This window comes from Dipodomys ordii, unplaced genomic scaffold (assembly GCF_000151885.1).
Source record: "Dipodomys ordii isolate 6190 unplaced genomic scaffold, Dord_2.0 Scaffold70, whole genome shotgun sequence".
NCBI classification, from domain to species: domain Eukaryota; kingdom Metazoa; phylum Chordata; class Mammalia; order Rodentia; family Heteromyidae; genus Dipodomys; species Dipodomys ordii.
In genome coordinates this window covers 5592227-5616790 of record NW_012267286.1, presented here as the reverse complement: position 1 = coordinate 5616790, position 24564 = coordinate 5592227, and the positions used below count along the sequence as shown (strand labels likewise).

The window sequence follows — 24564 nt, the reverse complement described above, 5'->3', positions numbered from 1 at the left end:
GCACTTTCTTTTGCCTGATTGTGGTCTTCTAATTCCCTTCTCTTTTCCCATTGCAAAGAGTTCACCGCTTTTAATATCTCAAAAAAGACAGTGTGGAGAATCCCTTTATAGAACCTATTCTTTTTTTTTTTTTTTTTTTGCCAGTCATGGGGCCTGAACTCTGGGCCTGGGTGCTGTCCCTCAGCTCTTCAGCTCAAGGCTAGCGCTCTACCACTTGAGCCACAGCTCCTCTTCTGGCTTTTTCTGCTTATGTGGTGCTGAGGAATCGAACCCAGGGCCTCATGCATGCAAGGCAAGCACTCTACCACTGAGCCACCTTCCCAGCCCCTATAGAACCTATTCTTATAGTTTAATATTTAAAAGTAGGGAGAGGGAGTTCTGATGTCTGAGTCTGGCCCTTTTAATATTTCTTAATTTTGATTTTCCATACCTCCTCTTCTATCTAATCTACTTTAATCTTGATGCTTTTGTTGATGAGCATTCCCATGTTGATCTCTGTTCTCAATCAGACTGTGGTCCCAGGCCAGCCTTGGAGAAGAATTCTGATTTGAGGTTGTGACATGGTGGGGGAAGGGGTGTGATGGAAATTCACTTAGATAAGAGACTAGTCTGGTTTAAACTCAGTTGCTGCTGACTCAGCACTTTACCTTCTGTAGCCCAAAGGTCAACGTGAGGATTCATTGATTTGGCTGACTTATTACAGGAAGTGGTAGGAATCTCGCCAGAAATTTGGTGAATGCTGGAGGGTGGGGATGCAATCCCGCCCCTTGGCAGTTTGGACCTGGACAGACAGTTGGACAATAAAGCTAGAGAGAACCTGGAGGAACTGGGAGGGTAAATTCTCTCTCTGAGCATATGACCTCTGGGATGAGGCGTGAACTGCGAGAAGGAGATTACCTTGGAAGAATGTGGCAGAAATGTGTTCTGAGCAAGCAAAATGACATTTTCATGCTATTCCAATTGCATTGGGAAGCGTTTGAAGTTTAAAGAGAAGTAGCACAGTGTGTGTGTGTGTGTGTGTGTGTATAACTATAATGCTGTTGATGTAGGGATGATGGATCTGGCAGGCACCATATTGGCCACATGGTGGATGGTAGGAAGTTGAGTCTAACTGGCGCCAGGCGCCATCTTGTCTTCATGGTGGAGGCATGCCTGAATTCCTAGAGGAAGGGACAGGGACTTGAACAATAGGTTACTGGACCTGCAAGTCTTGGTTAGTGAACTCTTAAGCTCCCTGTGACCCTGGACCTTGTCCTGAACCTATTTAGGTCTAGATCTGCTCAGGCGCCATTTTACACCATGCCTTGTGCTCCTGTCCTATCTCCTGCCTCTCCTCTGGTCTCCATAGTGTCCCATTTCAGTTCTCCATTGGAGCTGATCTGGTTTATTGGTATTTTTTTTAATGCTCTTTCTTTCCTCTTCTGCTATCATGGCTCAGTTTTCTAACAATGTTAAGTATATTTGCAGGTCTTTGCAACAGGAATCTACCTGCAGATGCCAACTTTCTAAGGAAGACTCTCAACTTGACCTCCCAAAGTGTAGTTTCTCTGTAACTTGCCAACTAGATTCACCTTACAACACTGTCACTTTTTCAAATCAAGGACTTTGTAAAAGAGAGTGACAGAAAGTTTGCATTACACATTAATGCAGGACACTTTTCTAGTAAAAGAATAATCCTTTGCTCTTTGAATATTCTAACCTTTGTCTTGTAACTAATAATAAGCCAGGCAGCTCTGAAACATGACTTAACCAGGCTGCTTTCTAAAGGCTCAAAGAACAGAGGGGCAAGCCCGACCACTGCAGGATAAAAAGCAACACAATCTCCAGCCCGCCCTAACCCATGTTGGTGAGTGAATTTTTCCCAATGATACTCAGGTAACTATGACTTATATGTTGGGTCTGATCATGTAGTACAGTCTCCTTTAAAAGTGATATTATTGATGAGATTTGTGGGCTAGGCTATGTAAGACATAGTGTAGCAAGATGGAACAATTACTCATGGACAGATCTAGAGCAGGCCACAAATAGTACCAAATTCCTTCTCATAGATTTGGAGGCAGCATGGTGTGTGAGTGGCAGCTGGAGTTTATAATAACTAACTCACAGACATACTGGACAGCCTAAAAGGACAGCAAATAAAAGACATCTGTCTAGGAAGGCTATTTCTATCTCATTCAGTTAAGGAATGACTGTCTTTGCACAGATTTGTTTTGGTGGAACTCTAAAGTACAAATAAATGATCTTTTAGAAGTCAAACTAGGAAGGTTTTGTACTTAAGGCACTTCTAGAATCAGAATGGGGCCCAAACTACTTTTCACATACCCCTTTTAGAGTAAAATAGACCTGCTCTGGAAAAATGAAAGGTGAAAGCAATATTCAATGCAGCCATGATGGGAAATAAGCATACACGACGATTGGATTGTTTTTCTGCATATACAGATACAAAGGGATGAGCAACCTCCTTGGACAGGGACTTTGGTTTCTCTATAACAGCTTTGCTATTTTTCTTTTTCTGACCTGTCACTGCACAGTATCAGCAAAACATAAGATTAGGATGGGGCAGAGGTGGCTAGCAGATTAGCAAAGTCGCATGGCTCCTTTCCAGAAATGCAGAGTTGTTGATGCCTATGTGTCTTGTACCATTCCCCCTCCCCCCACCCCCACCATTAAGAACAAGCAAATGATTCATTGTGGCCAATAAGGGTAAGGGAAAAGTAATGTCTGTGCTTTCCAGGCTAGGGAGATGAAAAGGCCAGTGTGAACTCCTTATACTCTGTCCTTTGGCAGATACCTTAGCAGCGTAAAGAATGCAGCATTACAGGACAATGGAAGCTTTAACCCTCAACTCACTGCATGGAGGGGGATTGTTCAAGGGTTCTCCAACAAAGAGCATCCACTTGTAATAGAGCCTGAGGGAGAAGTCCATTTTTGTTGTCTTCTGTCCAGGTATATTAGTACTGTTTGTTTGGGAAGTTAGATCAGCATTACTCATACCCAGCATAATTAGCCAATTGTGGTTGGCCTGTGGGCAAATGACATAGGGATGATATCAACTGTAAGTAACTCCTCACAGAAGTGTGGAGCAGGGTTGATCCTTGTGATCTGTTGGGATCAACGTAGGTTTGCTGGAGGAGCAAGATGAGCTGGAGAGAGGGAGAAGACAGGAAATCAGGACATCCAGGCAAATGCAGAAAGAGAGCAATGCATGATGAACTGCAGTGCATGACTACGAAGAGACCAATGTGAAAGAACATTCTGGAAAATGATCTTTAAGTAATTGTACCAGGGAAGTGTCATTTAATGAAGCAATATATGAAGACAGTGCCTCTTGGTTTGTGTTTATATTTCTTAATTTTGTGGTATATACAATGAATTCTTGACTACATTCTCCCCCACTTCCTCCCTTTATAGTCTATCCCTCTCCCCTTTGCCCCATGCCCCCCTTTGCAAGTACCCGTTTCTTGGTGCTTACTCTGTTGGACTTTGATTTAGTCTTTCTAGAATTCTCCACAGCATCTATTATAATTCAGTGAATTCATTTGGAGCTGCTTGCATACCACCCAGTGAGTTCACTTACAAATTTACAGGCACATTCTATCTACCAGTAATGAGAGAAATCATGCAACCTTTGTTTCTCTGAGTCTGGCTTACTTCACTTAATATAATTCTTCCCAGGTTGTTCTATTTCCTTACCAATGGTAGAGTATCATTCCAAAGCACATTTTGAGAATTTGGGAGAAAACATGGGGTTTTAAAGACCATCCCAGGCCACATGAACTTGTCAGCAGATGGGATTTACTGAGGGTGATGCATAGTGTATTGACCATTGAAAGATGCTGTTAGAAAAAAATTGATGAGGTAGGAGACAGAGAGAGAGAGAGACAGACAGACAGAGAGAGAGAGACAGAGGGGGGGTAGAGGTGCTGGAAGCCAGGTATATCTTCATAAACATCTCCCAGTGACCTGTTTCCTCCCACTCATCTCCTAAAGTTTCCCTCACCTCCCAAAATAGCACCAGGAGCTGAGGGCAAGCCTTGTATCCATGAGCCTGGGAAGGGACATTTCCTATTCAATCCAGAACGAGCAGCAGCGTGAGTGACATTTTCCTGTGACTCCGAGGGGCAATGTTGATGGCCATAATGCAGTTCAAGTCTCTACTTCCAAGGAAAACAGAACCTGAAGACAACTTTATTTGTTCAAGTTAATGTGGTCATAAAGAAAATTTCAATCTGTACAGCTTGTACTAATAAATAACAATGGAAAAAATACAGGCCTTTTCTTTTTTTTTCCCCTCAGAAGAGATCCTTATTATTCCCTATGTGGAAATATAGGTCTATTAGAATTGTGTGTGTGTGTGTGTGTGTGTGTGTGTGTGTATAAAACTGGATCCAAAAATCATCATGACTAGTATAATTCAGTTGGACTCTTTGTGAAGTAAACGAACACTCAGGGAGATCATCCCCTTTCACCTACATTATTTCTGCAGATACAAGAGGAGGAAAGAAACCCTTGCCAAGAATTGGGACACTACAAGATAAAGAGGGATGGGGTAACAATGATTAAAAACAAATGTACTTATTGCCTTACCTATGTAACCATAACCACCCCCCAGCTCTTCACCTTTTCAATAAAAAAAAAAAAAATTGGGACACTACAAAGGCTGAAATGATTAATGGATTAAGCATTTCAAGAAATTAAAAAACTCTCTCAGAGTAGAGAGCTATTATTTAGTACCTGGAGAAGATTTATAAAGCTAATTTTGTAATCCTTAGAACAACAGAAATACAGACTACATTGTTATGGTTATTTTTCCCCTGCTGCTTCTACATCCAGCTGCTCTGTCTTTGTGTAATACTGCACGTTAGGGAACCCAACAGAAAAAATCACTCAAAGTGATAGGAATAATAAATTTGTTTTGTTTGCTTTCCTGGTGACCTTCAAGCTTTCTACATACTGAGAGTAACCCAGGTTTATATACAGGCCTTAAGGAGTAGTTGCATTTCTTCTGATGCCTCCACTTTATTGTTCATAAATACCTTTTGAGTCAAGAAGTATTTGTAGAGCGATTGACTGAATAAATGACCGAATGGATGGATGAACAGGAGCCCAGAGTATTAAAGTGATTCTCTTCAGGGAGATAAGAATATGTAACATGAACAGGATTGAGAAACTTTAACACCCATGGAAAATGGGGATGGAACACTGTGGTAGAATCAGCCTAGAAACAGAAAACCAAAGATACAAGCCTGCAGGTTTACGGATTTTTATTCTTTCTAGAATCAGGCTTGGGATTTACATTTCTCCTAATCTTAGAAAAGTGTTCTTTCTTTCTCCTTTTGTACTTTGCCTCTCTCTTTCTTCTCCTCCTCTTCTCTATGGAGTGTTTTCCCACATTTTGTCAGCCACTGGACAAATGTGTCATTAGACAACCAACAAAAATTATGTGGCATGATGAACCTTTTCCGTCTTACAATTATTCCTAGGCCAGGTGCTGGTGGCATACTCTTGTAATCCTAGCTATGCAGGAGCCTGAACTCTGAGAATCGAGATTTAAAGCTAAACTGAGTAGGAAAGCGTGTGAGACTCTTATCTCCAATTTACCAATAAAAAGCCAGAAGAGAAGCTGTGATTCAAGTATAGACCACCAGCCCTGGTTGAAATAGCTAAAGGAACAGTATCCAAGCCATGAGTTCTAACCTTAGTATGGTCACAATAAAATAAAAATCCCAAGAAACAAACAACAACAATAACAAAAGCCCTCCTTACATCTAAAGTAGTTTTTCAGCATTCAGGAAATATTTTCTTAGTTTACTTGGTCCTAAAACGGATTGGACCTTTTCAAACAGTTGCTGAAGCCAAATAAATGATGAGCAAATGGAACACAGACATGGAAAACAAAACCGATTGAACAGGGTTACAAAGAACAAAGCCAATGTGGATTTAGAACTCACAGGGAGCCAAGTCAAATATGGCGGGGTGGGGGGTGCCCTCTCCTTTTCAATTCCCAACCTGTCTGCATTGGAAATGTCTACATTGACTTTGGGTGTGTATAAAATGTGTTTAAGAATGTACCAGAAAGGGATGACATTGTTCAAGATGTATTTGTATTCATAAACGGCTTTGTTAAATAGCAACTCCTCTGTACAACTACTTAAAGATATTTTTTTATTGTGAAAATACTGTACAGAGGAGTTACAATTACATGGGCAAGATAATGAGTACATTTCTTATCAAGCATTGTAGCCTCCTCCTTTGTTCCCCCTTCCCATCCCTTCCGGACCACCCCCCCCTTAAATATAAAAGTCATACAGGAAAAGAAAAAAAGAAAAGAAGAAAAAGAATAGCCTGGTGCCAGTGGCTCACACTTGTAATCCTAGCTACTCATCTAACATCTGAGGATCAAGTTTTGAGGCTGGGGCAGGAAAGTCCATTCGACTCTTATTTCCAATTAAATCATAGAAAAAGCCAGAAATGGTGCTGTGGCTCAAAGTGGTAGAGCACTAGCCTTGAGCCAAACAGCTCAGTGATGGTGCCCAGGTCCGGAGTTCAAGTCTCAGGACCAGCAAAAACAACAAGAACAACAACAAAAGAATGTACCAGGGAAACTGATTCAGATCTTTCTCCTTAAAGAATAAATGGCGTCGTGTTTAGATTCAACATCCTCCGTGAAACCAGCTTAACTGATTACATTAATCCAGATTAACCGATAAGAGTCAATAGGTCATTGGGCAGACAAACAGCTGCCGTAGGGGGTTAACTGTTGAAAGCTCTTTGGAAGGACCAGTTTCCCTCCGGAGTGTGTAATTAACAGAAAAAAGAGAGCTTCAGCTAGGTGTTCACTGTCTTGGTGAGTCTCTAGCCACAGGAAGAGGATTTAGTCAATCTGTGAAGGCTCTCAGGCGTTCCTAGAATTAAAACTGATTTTATTTATTTTTGTGCTAGTCCCAGGGCTTGAACTCAGGGCCTAGACACTGTCTCTGAACTTTTGTGCTCAAGGCTGGAACTCTACCATTTGAGCCACAGTTCCACTTCTAGCTTTTATGTATTATTTATTATTATTATTTGGTCATGGGGCTTGAACTTGGTCTGGGTGCTGTCCTTGAGCTCTTAAGCTCAAGGCCAGTGCTCTACCACTTGTGCCACAGTGCCACCTCCAGTTTTCGGGTGGTTAATTGGAGAGAAGAGTCCCATGGACTTTCCTGTCCAGGCTGGCTTCGAACCAGGATCCTCAGATCTCAGCCTCCTGAGTAGCTATGATTATAGGTGTGAGCCATTGATGTTGGCTTGATTTTATTTGAATTGAACATTTCAGTACCTTGAATACTTTAACGTATCTACTTGCTTATTCAATAAGCAACCAATCAACATTTATGGATTATCAAAAAATGAGCACCCAGTATTGGACTTCATACCTGAAACAGATGCTAATAATAGACATCATTGGAAGCTCTGGGTGATGTGGTATAGGATGGACAGTAAAATGACTGCCTGGTGTTGCCACTGGCCTGGGCGTAATAGTAGAAAACTCATCAGAAGCCGCAGTGTTTTCAGATTACTTTACCTCTAACACCCAAAGTAAGATGGATGTGGTCTGTTTTCCCTTGCCCATTAGAAAATTAAAAGGCAGGGAAGTATTTAAGATAAACAGTAAATTTATTTGAAAATGAAAGGAAGGCCTTGAAGGAAAGTACCAAGACTTTCCGACCCTGTGGGGCTCCAAAGTGGATCCTCTTGGAGGGGGGTTATTATAGTACAGGGCTCCTCCCCTATCTCCTCCCTTGATTGCTTGATGGCTTGTATATGTCCATTCCATACTTCTTTCATTGGTTGAGTAGTCAGTCAGTCACCTAGGACATCATGAGAAGACATGTTTGAGTGGGAACTCACAGAATGATGGAAGAAGCAGCTGCCTTTGAGCAGGAGCCTGAAGCCTGATGAGAACAAGAAGTACCATGATGGGCTCCGTGTTACTTGGCCACATTATCCTTTACCTAACAATTCTCCTCTCTCTCCCCCCTCCCTCTCAATTATCCAACATTAATCTAGAGACACCCCCGCCCCCCCCAACTCGGTTGCCTTGATGGTCACTGTAAATTGAAGACAAAGGAGAGTTTTGAAGGTCAGTGATGTCCTGCTGTAGACTCATCTCCCCTAGCAGTGAAAGGAAGCACAGCACAGCACTGCTGCAATGGGAGCAAGTATCAAATTATGAAAGATCATGGGCTTCCATTTAGAAAGCCCTGACAGTGCTGCCCCTAGATGTGTCTGGTACACATGCTGGCTCTGCTGTCCACTTCATCCGGCAGTGTGTGTAACCTCTGTAACACAAGGCAGCCCTGATTGGCTGACCCTGATGGATATGGGGCCCTTCAATTGGTGTAGTCAACTTTCATGAGTTGGTACTAAGGGACTGTGGCTAGAAGGGGGGCGTTTCGGACACACATGTTACACACACACACACACACACACACATTATATATAAAGAGAATGTGGTCTGTCTAAATCCTAAAGCATATTATAACCCAAAGGCCTATTATTTTCTCTGCGTGGTCAAAGTATAAGGTCTGGGAATGAGATTACTGTTTTTCTTCTAGATGAGCTGAGCTTAGGGAAATTCATATATGTGTACTTATGTGAGATTTTTTTTTTCAAAATACTTCCAGTTTGACAAATTTTGTGTGTCTTTTCTCAGTTGGTTTCCTTTTCTTTTCCCTAGTACTGAGGTAAATTTGATCCAGATTTTGTCCTTTGTTTTTGAAACACGCATGAAAACATTTAACCCATCTAACATTTAGTGAAATGTCAGATGATCTTTCAATAAAAAGGAGGGGAGGGGGGAAGTTCAAAAGCTCAATTGCAGGGAGCTGATTTGCCAAATTTAACCACTCTCAGATCTCAAATATTTTAGTTAGGATTGCTGCAGAATGCGAAGTTAATAAATACAAGATGGACCTATAATTTCGAAAAACATACCTCTCTCCCATTTGCTCTTTCGTGGGAAAACGACACAAATGTTACACTGTAGTGGACTGTTTTGCCTGTAAAATTTTTTTCTCTTCCTGTTATTTGTTTAGTTTGTAATTTAGGATGGTTTGAGGGAATATTGTGCTCCATGGAACACAAACCTCTTAAATGGTAACACACACACACACACACACACACACACACACACACACACACACACACACACACACAGATAGTCCTGTGAAAAGTAGTCCATAATGTTTCCTCTCTGGGAATCTCTCTGTGTATTACCATCTGGAAGGGGAAAAGGAATAGAGAACAATAAATAAGTTTATCTAGCCCAGTGTTGCCTGTTCTGCCAGCAAAACTATTAAAACCCATGGTCTGCAATGCCAAATATTTCAGAGTTATCTAATCTTTGAATAGTTCTTTTTCAGAAAACAAAAGCAGTGTAATGTTGTCTATGGTATAATATCCATAATACATGATGTCAGACAATCTAAATAAGCAGGTTCAACTTTTAGTTCTGTTGTTGACCTTATGTGACCTCCAGCAATTACAAACCCCTAATTGTCAATTTTATGGTCTTTAAAATAGGTCTGGCCAATCACACAGGGTTACTAGGAAGATTTAAAAAAAAACCAATTATTTCATTTGCATTTTATTTGTTTGTTTATTTATGTTGTTTGTCATGGGGCTGGAACTCCCCATGACAAACTCTCGGTGCTGTTCCTGAGCTCTTTTGCTCAAGGTGAGTGCTCTACCACTTTGAGCCACAGCTCCACTTCCAGTTTTCTGGTGGTTAATTGGAGATAAGAGTCTCACGGACTTTCCTGCTCTAGCTGGCTTGGAACCACCATCCTCAGATCTCAGCCTCCTGAGTAGCTAGGATTACAGGCGTGAGCCACCAGCACTCAGCTAAAGTTATTTTTTATGTTGTCTTTAAATAGTTCTACAAAGGAGTTTCAGCATGTTGATTTATGAGTACAGGTTGCCTGGAATATAAAAAGTTATGAAACTTCTCTAATTATCTGTGGATTGGTCATTAAGAACCCCCCTCAATTTATCATTGGGAGTATATTTGGAAAAGAAAAAAATGTTCCCTAATACACCAGGCAAAGTCTCAGTTTCCCAACCCCCCTGAGAACCACCAGATCTTGGAATAAGGACAAAATGAATTTTGAAGTTATCCACAAAGGAACACACAAAATAGCAGCCAGCAGAAATTTCTTTAGCAGAGGAAGACAAAGTGGGGTGGGAGGAAAGTGGGAAACAGCAATAGAAGGTGGGATTATCAGAAGGTGGGGGCAGAGGGCTCCAGGAGTGGTCTTCATCCATTGTATTTACATCTCCTAATTGGGCTGGTCACTGGGATACACAGTTATCTAGCAACTTCCCAATTACCTTGTTTGATACTATCACCTCAGCCTCGAGGCAATGGTTCTGGGTTAGCCTAAGACAGGGTCTTCTATTCTTCACCATCTTTGTTTAGGTATCTATTCTTTTCACTTATTTCCAAGCACCAGGCAATTTCAATTGTCAGATCTAATTATTCTTAGGGAAATTGTATTTCATTTAACATCAACACTGGAAGGGTGGATGATGGGAAGAACGTAGAAATCTTCATTCATAAAAAGTTGAATCTGTTTCTTAGTGTTCTAGTAATCTGTCAGCCTTATTTCCTGTTTCTGTCTCAAAAATGCAGTCAGCTTTGTTATATATACATATGCACGTGCACACACACACACACATGCATGCACTCACATATCTGAATTTCCCTACTCTCCTTCAACCTTGTCATTCAGATGCAATAATTTTGCACTGGTAGTGGGTCTCCCACTTTTCACATCTAGCATCTTCTCCAAATTACAACATCCTATGGAAGTCAATCTCATTTGTATGCAAGATCCAGAGACAAGTGTGTTGCCTCTCTGGTCTTTCTGTCCTTTCAAACTCTGTCTCTCCCTTTCTCTTACTTATTTTTATTATTTATTTCAGCTTTTCTATTGTTCTGGCTCTTTTTTTTTTTGTGTGTGTGTCTTCCATTCAGCATTTTCCCCAAACAAAATGCTTTCTGGTTACCTGGCTCAGCTTTACTAATTCACCAATGCCACCAATATTTACCAAATACCTAAATGGTCCTTGAGTTTAAGAAACACCTCAAGCACCCAATTCCAGCATCTGACTTCTGCAAAGGGCAGAGTTGGAATGTTTACACAATATGGGGAAAAAGAATGAAAACACAGCTCATTTTGCAAGAGACCTGACAAAACCTCATTCTTTCTTTCCTTCAAATTCTTTATTGTGATTAAGTGATTACATAATTCCCCAAATTTCACAGTATTGTGGGATAGTGATGCTTAGGTAAAGTCACAAACACATTCTGACTTTCATGGGGCCAAAACCTCATTCTTTAGTGGGGGAGAGGGACAAAGAGAGAGAGAGAGAGAGAGAGAGAGAGAGAGAGAGAGAGAGAGAGAGAGACAGGAGGGTGGGAAGGAGAGAGAGGAAGGAAGGGGACAGAGAGAGAGGAGGGAGGGAAGGAGAGAGAGAGAGAGAGAGAGAGAGAGAGAGAGAGAGAGAGAGAGAGGAGAGGAGAGGTTATAAATACAACAGGAAGAATCCATAGACCTAGTGGCAAAGGTTGAGCACACCTCTTTACCAAACGCTTCTCCTTGAAAATTACTGACAGCTTTTTTTTCTTGGCAAAAGAAAAGAGAGAGCAAGAGAGTAAGCGAGTGCAAGAAGAGAGTGAGAAAGAGAGAAGAAAAAAACAGGGGAGAGAAGAGAGAAAGAGGAGACAGCGAAAGAGCGAGAGAGCCAGAGAGCAAGCGAGAGAGAGAGAGAGAGAGAGAGAGAGAGAGAGAGAGAGAGAGAGAGAGAGAGAGAACCCTCCCATTGGCTGATAAGCTGAGCACTGTTTTATATTTAACTCACTCCAGCTCTGGAGGGCCGGGATAGCAATAGGCTGTTTATAAAGGAGAGCGTCCACAGAATTCTGGCCAGTCTGTTTCCTCCACCTCTGCTACTTTTGGAGATCCCCCCCCCACCCCCGCCACACACACACCACGCCACCCTCCTCTGAGGAGAAGAGACCAGAAAAGCAGCCAGAAGGCGAGGTGTGGGAAAAGCAGACAGGCTGCCAAAGAAGAGATTCCTTCCAATAGAGAAGGGGGGGAAAAAAAAAACAAAAAAGGAAGTCTGCTGCTGACGTGGGTTAGTTAAATCCAGCATCTTTTGTTTTGTTTTGTTTTGTTTAATGTGTCCCCTCTGCCTGGGGAAACAAAAATGAACTTTGCCGAGGAAGAAGGCTCCAAGCGCTACTGCATAAAACCCAAACATGTGGCCATCCTCTGCGCCGTGGTGGTGGCGGTGGGCTTGATCGTGGGACTTTCCGTGGGCTTAACCAGGTCGTGCGATGCCGGCCAGGGCCCAGCCCCGGCTCCGTCGGCCCATCCTCCCACCGCCAGCCCTTCGGAGCTCCCTCCCCAGGACCAGGGTGTGTGTCCCGCCAGCCTGGATGAAAGCGGAGCGTGGACCAACTTCAGGCTGCCCGAGTTCGTGCGCCCCGAGCACTACGATCTGGAGGTGAAGCCCGTGCTGGAAGAGGACACCTACACGGGCCGCGTGAGCATCGCCATCCACCTGAGCGCGCCCACGCCGCACCTGTGGCTGCACCTCCGCGAGACCCGCATCACCCGCCTCCCCGAGCTGCGGAGACCCTCCGGGGAGCAGGTGCCGGTCCGGCGCTGCTTCGAGTACAAGAAGCAGGAGTACGTGGTGGTGGAGGCGGGAGAGGAGCTGGCGCCCACCGATGCCAGCGGACCCTACGTCCTGACCCTGGAGTTCGCGGGCTGGCTGAATGGATCCCTGGTAGGCTTCTACCGGACCACCTACACCGAAAACGGGCAAATCAAGTAAGGACCGCGGGGTGGCTTTGCTCCGGCGGGGGGACCCCCATCTCCCCCCCCCACGACCCTGCCTTGCGTCCCCTTCTGCCTTCACTGCCTGGCCTTCCCCTCTCCCTCCCCGCCCCAATCCGTCTTTTTAATTGCTACTTCCTCGGTCTGATCTACCTTGCTTTCAACTCTGCTGGGTTCATCCAAGAAGCAAGCATTCTTTTTTCAAAGTCTTTTTCAAAGCTCATCCTAAGATTTCAAAGTACCAATGAAAAGTTCTTAGGGAAGAAAAAACAACCTTTCTTTCTCTCCCTCCCTCCCTCTTTCCTTCCTTCCTTCTCTCTCTCCTTCCCTTCTTCTCTCCTTCCCTCCTTCCCTTCTTTCCTTCCTCTCTTTTCTCTCTCTCCCTCCATTCCTCTCCCCACTCTTCCTTTCTCTCTTAGCATTCTCCACTCCAGGCTGGTATTCTACTACCTGAGACCCATCTCCACTGCCCACCTTTTGGTGGTTCATTGAAGGTCCGAATCTCTCTGACTTGTCTGTCTGCCCAGGCTGGCTTTGAACTGGGACCCTCAGATCTCACATCCTGAGTAGCTAGGATGACAGGTGTGTGGACCATTGGGTGCCTGGCAAAGACTGTGTCTTTTTGTTTGCTTTACTGGTATGGTAGACTTACAGGAAATCTTCCCTGAACCCTTGCATTATCAGTGGTAATATGGGGCTAAATGTTGGTGCCGTTACTCATTAGGAGAGTAAAGAAGTAAATACATGTAAATGTATGCCATATACACACACACATATATAGTACTTAATTACAGCATACCTATCTATCTATCAATCATGCTAGCTATCATTCATTTACATGAATCAATGAGTATTATCGGAACTGTGGTAAAGGCGTAAAGAGTCTTACTGAACTCACAAAAATGTTTACACTTGGAAATGGCCCTTGCACCTGGGAGAGGGCTACACTACCTGAGCTGTCACTGAACCTGAAACTGCTTTAAGTTCTGTCTACTTGGATGAAGAAGAGGTAAATGATTAAGAAAGATTAGTGTCACGGGTCAGTAGTGTAAGTCTGGCAGTCAGCCTTTTCCTCTCTTGTTTGAAACAGCAAAGCAAACTTTTTGGTTAAAATTCCTCCTACTGTTTGTGATGGAAAACCAGAGAGTTAAAAAAAATAGCCCTTCATGACTGTCTGGTACGCTAATTTGAGCAGAAATTAACAGTAATTCACAGAAAATATCTGGCAGGATCATGCACATATCAATCTTAAATCATACTGTTGCTAACAAGTTTATTGTTTCTATTCTATTTTAAAATTACATTGTAGGAAACATAATTTTTACCCAAAATTTCACAATCCAGTAGTAAGCCTAGTTAACATCAATGCAATCAGCATTTTAAGTGCACTATATTTGCTTATCTATGTGACTTTTAAGTTTGATAGATCTTAAGCATACCTCTTATTGTAAAATATTTACCAGAATCTGATTTTAAAGATTGTGTAATAGCCAGTGGCTCGTGTCTGTAATCCTACTTAGGAGGCCAAGATCGGAGGATCACCATTCAAAGTCAGCCTGGGCAGGAAAGTCCATGAGACTTTTATCTTCAATTAGCCACCAAAACATTGGAAAGTGGAGCCACCTCTCAAGAGGTAGAATGCTAGCCTTGAGTCCAAATGCTCAAGAGACAATCAATGCCCAGGCACTGAGTTCAAGCCATAAGACTGTCAATCACGCACACGATTGTGTGATATCCCCGAATTCCCTATTGTTGGGTATCTGAGTTACTTCTAGTATTTAATCATTATGAACAAGACAGAACATAATGGAATGTACATCTATATGCTTGTGTCTGTTCATTTCCTTAGGTTAGGATATTGCCCTAAAAATACAATTGCTGGGCCAAAGTACATAAAATACCAAGAAACTTGAAATATTTCATTTATTTACAACATGAATAAAGCATAGTCAATGAAGAGAACCATCCATGCAGTCATCATTTAGGGATAGCCTTTCTTAATGTATTTATTAAAATTTTGGACACAGGTAAACATGACATTATGTTGTGTGGTGATATGTGTACCATAGGTTTTCAACATCACATTGACTGTTTAACATATCCATTAATGCTCTTCCATTGAATATATGGTAGGTCATTATATAATTCTAATGTAATTAAGGTGCTTGGGTATTGCACCTTTGAGATTTTTCTCTGTAGGTGAATTTCTGTTTGTACAAATGTGTTATACATATGTATGCTTGAAGATGTTTATGTGTAGGGCTTCATACTGACTTTCAAATAATATCTTTTGAATTCGATTTCCTGTTTCTCCAAGCCTTACAACAGCATAATGATTTTTCTATACTATATGCCAATTTCTGAGAGAAAAGGACATTCTGTTCTGAAGAACATTCATTTTAGAGGGATTCTGAAAATTTATTAATGTAAAGTGAGAATGAGTCAAAAGCTTTTTTGTTTGTTTGTTTGTTTTTGGTCAGTTGTGGGGCCTGAACTCTGGGCCTGGACGCTGTCCCTCAGCTCTTCAGCTCAAGGCAAGCGCTCTACCACTCGAGCCACAGCACCACTTCTGGCTTTTTCTGCTTATGTGGTGCTGAGGAATTAAACCCAGGGCCTCATGCATGCAAGATGAGCACTCTACTGCTGAGCCACCATCCCAGCCCCTCAAAATCTTTTTTAATCACCAAAAGTTTTAAAAACTATTTCATAGGTTTTAAAGATGTGATAGCAAACTTAACAAATTAATTATCAAATGAATAAAGTAAAATTTTACATACTATAGGGATGGCCCCAAACTATGGGATAAGTTTCCATTCATATATTTCTGTTACCTAATTTGTAAGTTTAAGACACATTGTATACTCAAATATATAATACTCTGACTTCTTGGATTACTTTTCTATATTGGTAACTCTATCCACTGAAAGGTGTGTGTGTGTGTGTGTGTGTGTGTGTATTTGAGAGCTGCTACTGTGAAGAATCAGCTTACTTAATTTTTGTTTGACAAATACAAAATGGTAGCAAGATTGGGGAAGAAGCCAGTACTCAGCTGTGGACCGGACATCCTGAGTTGATCCGTTTCCAGTGGAAATGGACACAGGACTGGTAACTGGAGTTGGTCAATTTCCATAGGTCAGAGCTTTCACATCGCACAGGATGCTTCTAGGACTGTATTACACATGGCTTTGGAGCTGCTCCAGCATTTTCTTAACAACCCCATTTAGGCTAAGTGGAATACTTGTTTTTCTTGTTGTGAAATATTTCAAGCACATGAGAAAAGTGTATTATGGTTTTTTTATTTCCTTCCTTCGAATCCTGTAAGTAGCATTTCGACAGTGTAGTCCCTGGGGAAGGGGGTGAAGGGTTCTCATCCACTCAGTCCACAAAAAGCTGTGGGGGTGAGGTCACAGGATGGTCCTAAACAGTGAACTTCGGCATATATGATGTTCCTACAGGTCTAAATATTACCATACACACACATTTTAAAGTACAGAGCCCAAATACATGTTCTTAGTTATTTGATAGATTAAAATTGTGGGATATCTTTTTTTTTCTTTTTGCCAATCCTGGGACTTGAACTCAGGGCTTGGGCACTGTCTCTGAGCTTCTTTTCTCAAGGCTAGCAGTACTCTTCCACTTGATCCACAGCACCACTTCTGAATTTTTCTGTTTATGTGGTACTGAGGAATCGAACCCATGCATGCTGGGCAAGCACTCTACCTCTAAGACACATTTTCAGCCCTCCTGGGATATCTTGAGATACACACACACACACACATTTTGTCACATTCACATCAGTGTATCTATCTCTTTGAATGCTGTGAGGAAAACATTCAAAATCCTTTTGCCCAGATTCTTTTTGAAATCTACAGTCTATGCTGTCACCTTATTGTGCAATAAGACACCAGATCCTCTTGCTCTTATCTAACTGTAACTTTGTTCCCACAGACCAAAGTTAACTCCTCCTGTCTTACTTCCTTTCCTTTCCACTCCCTGATAAACACTCTTCTACTCTTAGCTTCTCTGCAACCAACTTTTTCAGATTCCACATCAATGAGCTCATACAGTACTTGCATGACAGTGTTTGTCATGTTTTACTTAATATAATGATCTCCACTTCCCATGATGTTGCTACAGATAAGGATTTTTGCCCTTTAGTTGGCTGCATAGGATTCCATTGTCTAGATATACCACAGTTCTTTATCTGCTTGTCAGCTGATAAACAATCAGGTAGATTTCTTTTTTTGTTGGTGTTATTGTAAGTAGTGTTGCCTTTAATGAATATAAGAGTGAAGGTGTCTTACTGGTTTCATTTCCAAATGTCTACCTTCTAACCTTTCTGTCTTAATATAAAGTTTAATTTGGGAGCTGAGGGTTAGGTAGTTCCAGACATCAATGTGACAACGTCAACACAAATAAAACATGGTTGTACTCATTTCCTGTATTTTTCGGAACTAATCCAGTCAGATTAACTTTTACAAAGGGGAAACAACAAATCCAGGATCCTTTCCTCAGCACTGAGAGTTAAAGAGAGAGTGGAAAGAGGAAGTGAATGATAACACCCGGGGCAGATCATGGAGGAGAAATCTTGAGAAATCTTGAGTCACTTCTTTCTGACCCACCGTTCTTACAAGTCTCCGAGTGTCTGAGAAATAGCAGTTTACAAGAACTATGACCTTTGTGATATGTCACTTCCCCATAGTCTTTCTCCTACTTTTCTTCATTGTGCTAGACAGTTCCTGTCCTTCTTTTTCCCCAAAACATCTCCCTCCAAATCTCCAAAGTGTATATTTTCTTTTCCCCCAAATGCTCATTTCCTTCCCAGTGTTTAGGTTATCCTCACATATAATTTCCCACAGTTCTTAGTAGATCTGGCCTGAAAAAAAAAAAGATGGAAAGAAAGGAGACATTTGGTAGTCAAATCAGTTTGTGCCACTGGACGAAAGTGGATGGTGCCTGTAATCTACTCAGAAGGCTGAGATCTGAGGATTGAGGTTCGAAGCCAGCCTATGTAGGTAAGTCTGTGAGACTCTTATCTCCAATTAACCACCACTAAAACAAAAAAAAATCTGAAATTGAAGAGTGGCTCAAATGGTAGAAGGCTAGCCTTGGGCAAAAAAGCTCAAGGACAATGCCCAGGACCTGAGTTCAAGCCCCAGGACTTACACACACACAAAATTAATTTGTGCAATAATATCATTTTTTCCCTTGAATTCACCATCTCACGCTTGCTAGGCAATCACACCGCTCAAGTGGTAGAGCTCTAGCTTTGGACAAAAAAAGCTCAGGGACAACACAGAGGCTCTGAGTTCAAGCCCCAGGACTGGCACAACAGAGAGAGAGAGAGAGAGAGAGAGAGAGAGAGAGAGAGACTATTACAATGTAGAGTTTCTTCACAATCTGTGACTCTGGAAACTTCTGAGGAAGTTCCTGAGAAGGGCTGTGTAAGGTACTCAAGTGTTATTAAATGAATATATGCAAACGTCACATAGGCTTCTCTAGTCTTGTATACTTTGCAATTGCTGGGACATAGTACATTGTAAAAGCCTCTGTCCCATAAGTAGTAAGTTCAGCTTTCACCAATGCCATTACCCCTTTTCACTTTGTCATAGTGGAAAATTACTCTTTATTTCCTCTTCCCACCCCTTTGGAAGGGAAAAATTTGTCACATCTTTTTTTGGCATTGGAATGCGTGCTTTAAGGACCAAGAATCATTGGAATGGATGAGAAGTACAAGAATTTTTAAGAGGACCAGATACCTCTGATTTGGATTCTTCAGGATGTTCTTCATAACATTGGCAGGGTTTAAATTGAATTTTGACATTATTATGATGGGCTTTCAATAGACAGAGGCTAGTGAAAAGGTAAAAGTGAGCAAAAAATCTAGGTAATCGTAATAGGACAAGAACATGAATGGTAGGAGGAATGGAGGTTATATGAAGAGGCTAGGCAGAGGTAACTCTGGGCAATACACAGGGCAGAAAAGAGAGGATAGCAATGATGGACGAGAAGAGTTAAGTAGTGACTGTAGATGTGGATGGAGAAGGAAAGAAGCAAATCAACAGCCAAGTGTACAGGAGATACTTTACTGACTGAGTGAAGACATGGGAATCAACCAGCAAGCACAGTGATTTCCAGAAGGAGAGAAGAGGGCACATGGAAGAAAAGCAGATCTGCAGAATGATTGACAGTGGGGAGGGACTAACGTTATGGACCTAGGAAATTCCAGATAGCTGATCTGAATGATAGCCCTCATCTTCTGTTGATAATGAAAGCAGAAAAGAGCTAAAGTTAGAGGGAAAGGCTATAGGTACCATATTCAACCTCGTGAAGGCTTTGACAGACATCTGAGAAGAGATGACTCATAGGCATTTGAATAAGTCAGAAGTAAATGGTCAAAGTTTGTGATGAGGTGAGTGGAAAAATCAATGAGATGATCGTGTGTGTGTGTGTGTGTGTGTGTGTGTGTGTGTGTGTGTGTAATTCTCATATGCATGGATGCCTATGCTTAAGCATTGGGATTTTTTTTTATTATTTCAACTTCAGAAGGTTGTACAAGGGGGTTACAATTTATCACGTTCATCTAAGTACCCAGTGTTTCTAGATCAGCCACTCCTTCAATTATTCTCTCCCATTCTGTCTGTTCCCTCCCTCTAGACTCATTTCACATTCCTTACTTCCTTTATCATGCGTGGACATGAGTATTATGGGTGTATTTGTCCCTGTTCCTTTCTTTTCATTGATAAATCCCCTCTTCCAATCTTGTTCCAGCTTTCTAGTATTCATTTTCTTAAACTGTCTGTTGATTGTTCAAAAGGTTTACTCCATGGAGTATTTATTTGTGGTCAGCATGTCCTACATTCTCAGTTTGACCTTGTCAAGTTATTAGGATATATTATCAATCAAGAGTAAGGTTCTGGAGAAGGTCTTGATGACTTGTTGCCAAAGGCTTTAGTAGTTTCCTTTATTTTGGAAGCGAGAAAATTTAAAAAAAAAATTACTTGACCTTGAGTATCTTCTGAATAGAAAACCAAATAACTGGAAATTAAATTAAGCAATTGGCTGGTCACTGAAACCTCTAAATGCTGAGGTCTGAGTAAACTCAGTGTTTTTTCTTGCACTGCACAGTTCTAGACCCCTTGATTTGCTCTGCTAAGATACTTAGCATTTGTGGCTGCTGTTACTGCATGAGTATGACAAGCCCTTTGTTTAAGGATTTCACCCAAACACTGGTGTTTATTTTACTGGCTTAGGTTATGAAATTGCTGAACATGGCCCAAGAGTCTACAGTGGGAAAGTGATTTATGAGATAATCAGGCAGATTTGGCAGGAGTGAGGGGGGGGGGTTGTTTTTAAAGTTGATTCAGCTAAAGCTGAACTTCCTTGTCTCGTCTTAGGTCACCTTGACCTGAGGCTCTGAGAAATTAGAGGAATGTTCTTCCCACTGGCAAATTAGCAGACTACATGGGATAATTTTATCATGTGTTAGGTCCAGTGGTCATTTGTTAACAGGCCATAGCCAGGCATCTATGGAGAATGGTTTACCTCAGCCCATTTTCCCGTGAAGGTAATTATCAGGACATATCAAAGAGTCACTTCTGAACCTACGGTGCTGTGTCTTAGGCATTTTTTAGTTAATTTGCCACATAATTCATCAGATTTCAAAAAAATAATTTTAATCACTGAAAGAACACTCTCCTGGGGAATTATGATATGAAATTGTTTTCCCTTGCTGTCTCATTTACTTTATTTTTAAATTTGCATAATAGTTAGAAAGACTTAGTCATCCTGGATGGAATTTGGCATAAATAAACAGAGACTTTTGAGTTCTTCAGTAGTCCATGAGAAAAGTAACAGCTTAGTAGTTTTAAAAATAGTTACATTCGACGGGCAATGGTTAACACCTGTAATCCTAGCTACTCAGGTAGCTGTAATCTAAGGACTGTGATTAGAAGCCAGTCCAGTCAGGAAAGTCTGTGAGAGTCTTACCTCCAATTAACTAGTAAAAAGCTGGAAGTGGAGCTATAGTTCAATGGAAGAGGGCTAGCGTTGAGGGAAAAAACTCAGGAACAGAACCTAGTCCCTGAATTCACTGTTATGGTTAGAACACAAAATGCTCCACTGGATCATACATTGTATTCTGGTGGTGCTATTTTGGGAAGTATGGAAACTTCAAGAGGTACAGTCTATCTGGAGGAAGTAGGTCATTTGAAGGTTAGATCTTGTTCAAGGGTCCTTTCTCTGTGTAAGTTTCCTGTCCACCATGAGATAAGCAGCCTCTCCTCCACATGCTTCCACCACTAAGACATTGTACTCCTCTAGGAGCCTAGAATCAACAGAACCAAGGACAATGGGCTGAAATCTCTGACGCTGTCAGCTAAAATAAGCTTATCTTCAAATGGTTTCTGTTGATAATTAGTGACTGGTGAGAATAGTAATCAATACAATGTCTTATAATCTTTATACAAAGTAACTGTATTCCAGTGCCCATTCTAGGCAAATGAATGAATTTTAAATACCTTAGATTGTAGAAAGTTAGGGCCTGACATGATGGTTATATCCTCCCCTACCCCAATAATCCCGATATTCCTGAGGTTGAGGCAGGAGGAATATTATAGTAAGACTATAACAGCAACAACAACAACAACAACAAGGATTTCTATTTAGCCTTCTATATTTACATTAAGTACAATGAGGCAGGTCCTCACCCCATGCTATAAATTTCAAAGAAATTTCCAATATACAATGTGTGAGTTTCCCCTTTTTCTGTCTCCCAAACCTTGGGATGAGGCCAAGTATGTCTATTGAGAACTAAGTTTTACAGTCTGAGACACTAGAAGTTAGAAGGTTGTATGGTTTACTACTCAAGATTGTCTAGCTAAACTACAGCCAGAATCTAAGCATTTCAATGCTTGGATGAGAGGGATTTTTCTCTAAATCACGTAGCTCTGAATATACATTTTGTAGTCACGTTGGTGGAGAAATGTCACTTTACCTATACTGAGCTGCTAAGAGGGTCACTGAGATGGGCCAGATTCTCCTCACAGGCACAACTTCAATAGTCTTCTTCTCTGTGTGCATAGGCAAACTCAGGAATTATCTAATTTAGGAGGGGCAAATTTTGCCTACAATCAGCAGAACCTTTTTTTTTTTAAAGAAAGCATTAACAGAGTTCTTTTTTTTTCTGTCTTGGATTTTTAGTAGTATATGCTTAAACGTGTGTAGAAAGAGTGAAATGGAGTACTTAAAAACCTATACCATAGCCATTCCTGAAGAAATGTGATTCCACTCTCATCCCCCATGGGAAGGAAGGCTGTCTCCTCTCAAGCCCCCACTCCATTCATCAAATGAATGTAATCCTTCATTTGGGAATATACATTCCCCCTCCTTGTCTCACACATTCCCAAATCAGTTAGTTGATTTATAATATGAAATGTGGAGGTGTGACTACACCGAAAGATTCTTGCAGGGGAGTGAATTTTTCCTTTCCCTCTGCCCCCTGGGGAAAAAAAGCCAGAGGTTAAAGCCAGAATTCAGAAGAAAAAGATAGCTGACTAAACTTGAGGTTGGCTGGATCTTATTATAAATATGTATACTCTGGGAGAGTATACATATTTAGAGTCTGAGGTGCAAGGTGTTAGAAATTTCAACTTACTGAAACAGTTAATGGAATGAATCAATAATTATCCTTTTACAGAAGAACTATCCTTTCTGTAGAGATTTCTTTCTTTTAAAATTATCTTTAGTTGTATAAAAGGTTTTAATTCAACATCTCAATGTATGAGTATAATGCATCTTGATCAATGCTACCTCTTCCAACCTTTCCCCACCTATCTATACCAACCCCACCCATCTCCTCAAATAAACTGGTTCTATTTTCATATATGCAAATTGACTATTATGATTGCATTCACTCACTTTTCCTCTACTCATCAAGAGAAATTCTTGACTAAAGCTTTTCTTGAGTAACTGTTTAGGCTGAAATAATTTTAAGCATACAGAAGAGTTACAGGAATAGTATTTGAGACTTATAGAAATCGTTTACCCAGATGAAGCAATTGTTGACATTTTGCTTCTCCTTTTACTCTCTTCCTCCCTTTTCTTCCTCTCTCTTCTCTTCCTCATCTGCCTCTTTCTCCCTTTCTGGCAGACAATGTAACATTGTTTCCTTTTACTTCATAATACCAGAATTTATTTCTTAAGAATACTTCTAACATAATCAGTGTAAAGTTTTTTATTGTTGTTGTTTGTTTTTGTCAGTTGTGGGGCCTGAACTCTGGGCCTGGGCACTGTCCCTCAGCTCTTCAGCTCAAGGCTAGTGCTCTACCACTCGAGCCACAGCGCCACTTGCAGCTTTTTTTGCTTTTGTGGTACAGAGAATCAAACCCAGGGCCTCATGCATACAAGGCAAACACTCTACCACTGAGCCACCTTCCCAGCCTGTAAAGTTTTTTTTTTTTTAAATCAGGTGGTTCAACTTTGATACAATCATGTAATCCTGGTCCATAACCAAATGTCATCAATTAACCCAATAAAATTCTGTCCATTTTTTCCAGCCTGCAATTATGTATTGCATTAATATCATGTTTGGTTCCTTGAAGTGGAGAATGGTATTTAGCAATCATCCAGGAACTAAGCATGACTGCCTACTTGTCATTGCCTCTGTATCTTGCTCATCAGAGATAGGAAATCTGTGCATTTCTACATGTACATGCCCACATCTATACTAAAAAGTTCTTTAGTATAGAACCTACCTATGTTCATTTGTTTTAATTTTTTGATAAAGTGTATGTATATGTATATATACATATATATTGAGATCCCTAAGTCTAATGGGTACAAGTAAGTGAATTTTGACAAATGCACTCATCTTTGTTGCCCATTCCCTGAAGAGGACAGAACTCAGCTACCTAAGAATATCCCCTCTTTTAGTACATACTTTTGAACAACAGCCTCTTTTCTGTTATTATTCTTATTAGTATTGTCAGTCATGGGGCTTGACCTCTGGACCTGGGCGCTGTCCCTCAGCTCTTCAGCTCAAGTTGAGTGCTCTACCACTTGAGCTACAGCACCACTTCTGGTTTTCTGGTGGTCAATTGGAGATAAAGAGTCTCACGGCCTTTCCTGCATGGGCTGGCTTTGAAACTCGATCCTCAGATCTCAGCCTCCTGACTAGCTAGGATTACAGGTGTGAGCCACCAGTGCCTGGTCTTATTCTTTTTTTTAATTTAATATTCTTCTTTTTAATTGTGAGAATACTGTACAGAGGAGTTATAATTACATGGGCAAGATAAAGAGTAAATTTCCTATCAAGCATTGTTGCCTCCTCTTTGTTTCCCCTTCCCATCCCTTCCCCAACCTATCCTCCCCCCCCCCCACCAAAGTTGTAAAGTTCGTTTTTCGACATAATGACTAGTATATCTTATTGTTGCCATGGATCCACCTGTATCCCTAGTTAAACAATTTGTTTTGCCCTTCCCCTCCACAAATTATACCAACATCAAGTACAGTGAAAACAGGGGTTATACTGTGGGGAGGGACATACAAAGCAACAAAGAAATCATCTTAAAAATATGTTAGAAACAATTGCATGAAAGAAAAAAACATTTGAATACTTACCTTGGGGTTCATTCCCCTAACTTCAACTTATCTGACCTTTTCTGCTTGACTCAGACAT

The 24564-nt window shown here is 41.2% G+C and overlaps 1 protein-coding gene across 2 annotated transcripts in view; it reads left to right on the top strand.

Annotated features, from left to right (window-relative positions):
- Window positions 1–11970: 11970 nt before the first annotated feature.
- Window positions 11971–24564, top strand: part of Enpep (glutamyl aminopeptidase (aminopeptidase A)) — an 81997-nt gene continuing 69403 nt past the window's right edge. For both annotated transcript variants that reach the window (XM_013023803.1, XM_013023804.1), the window contains exon 1: window positions 11971–12881. In XM_013023803.1, coding sequence (XP_012879257.1) covers window positions 12253–12881 — 629 coding nt within the window. In that variant the 5' untranslated portion in view covers window positions 11971–12252. The remainder of the gene's footprint in view (window positions 12882–24564) is intronic.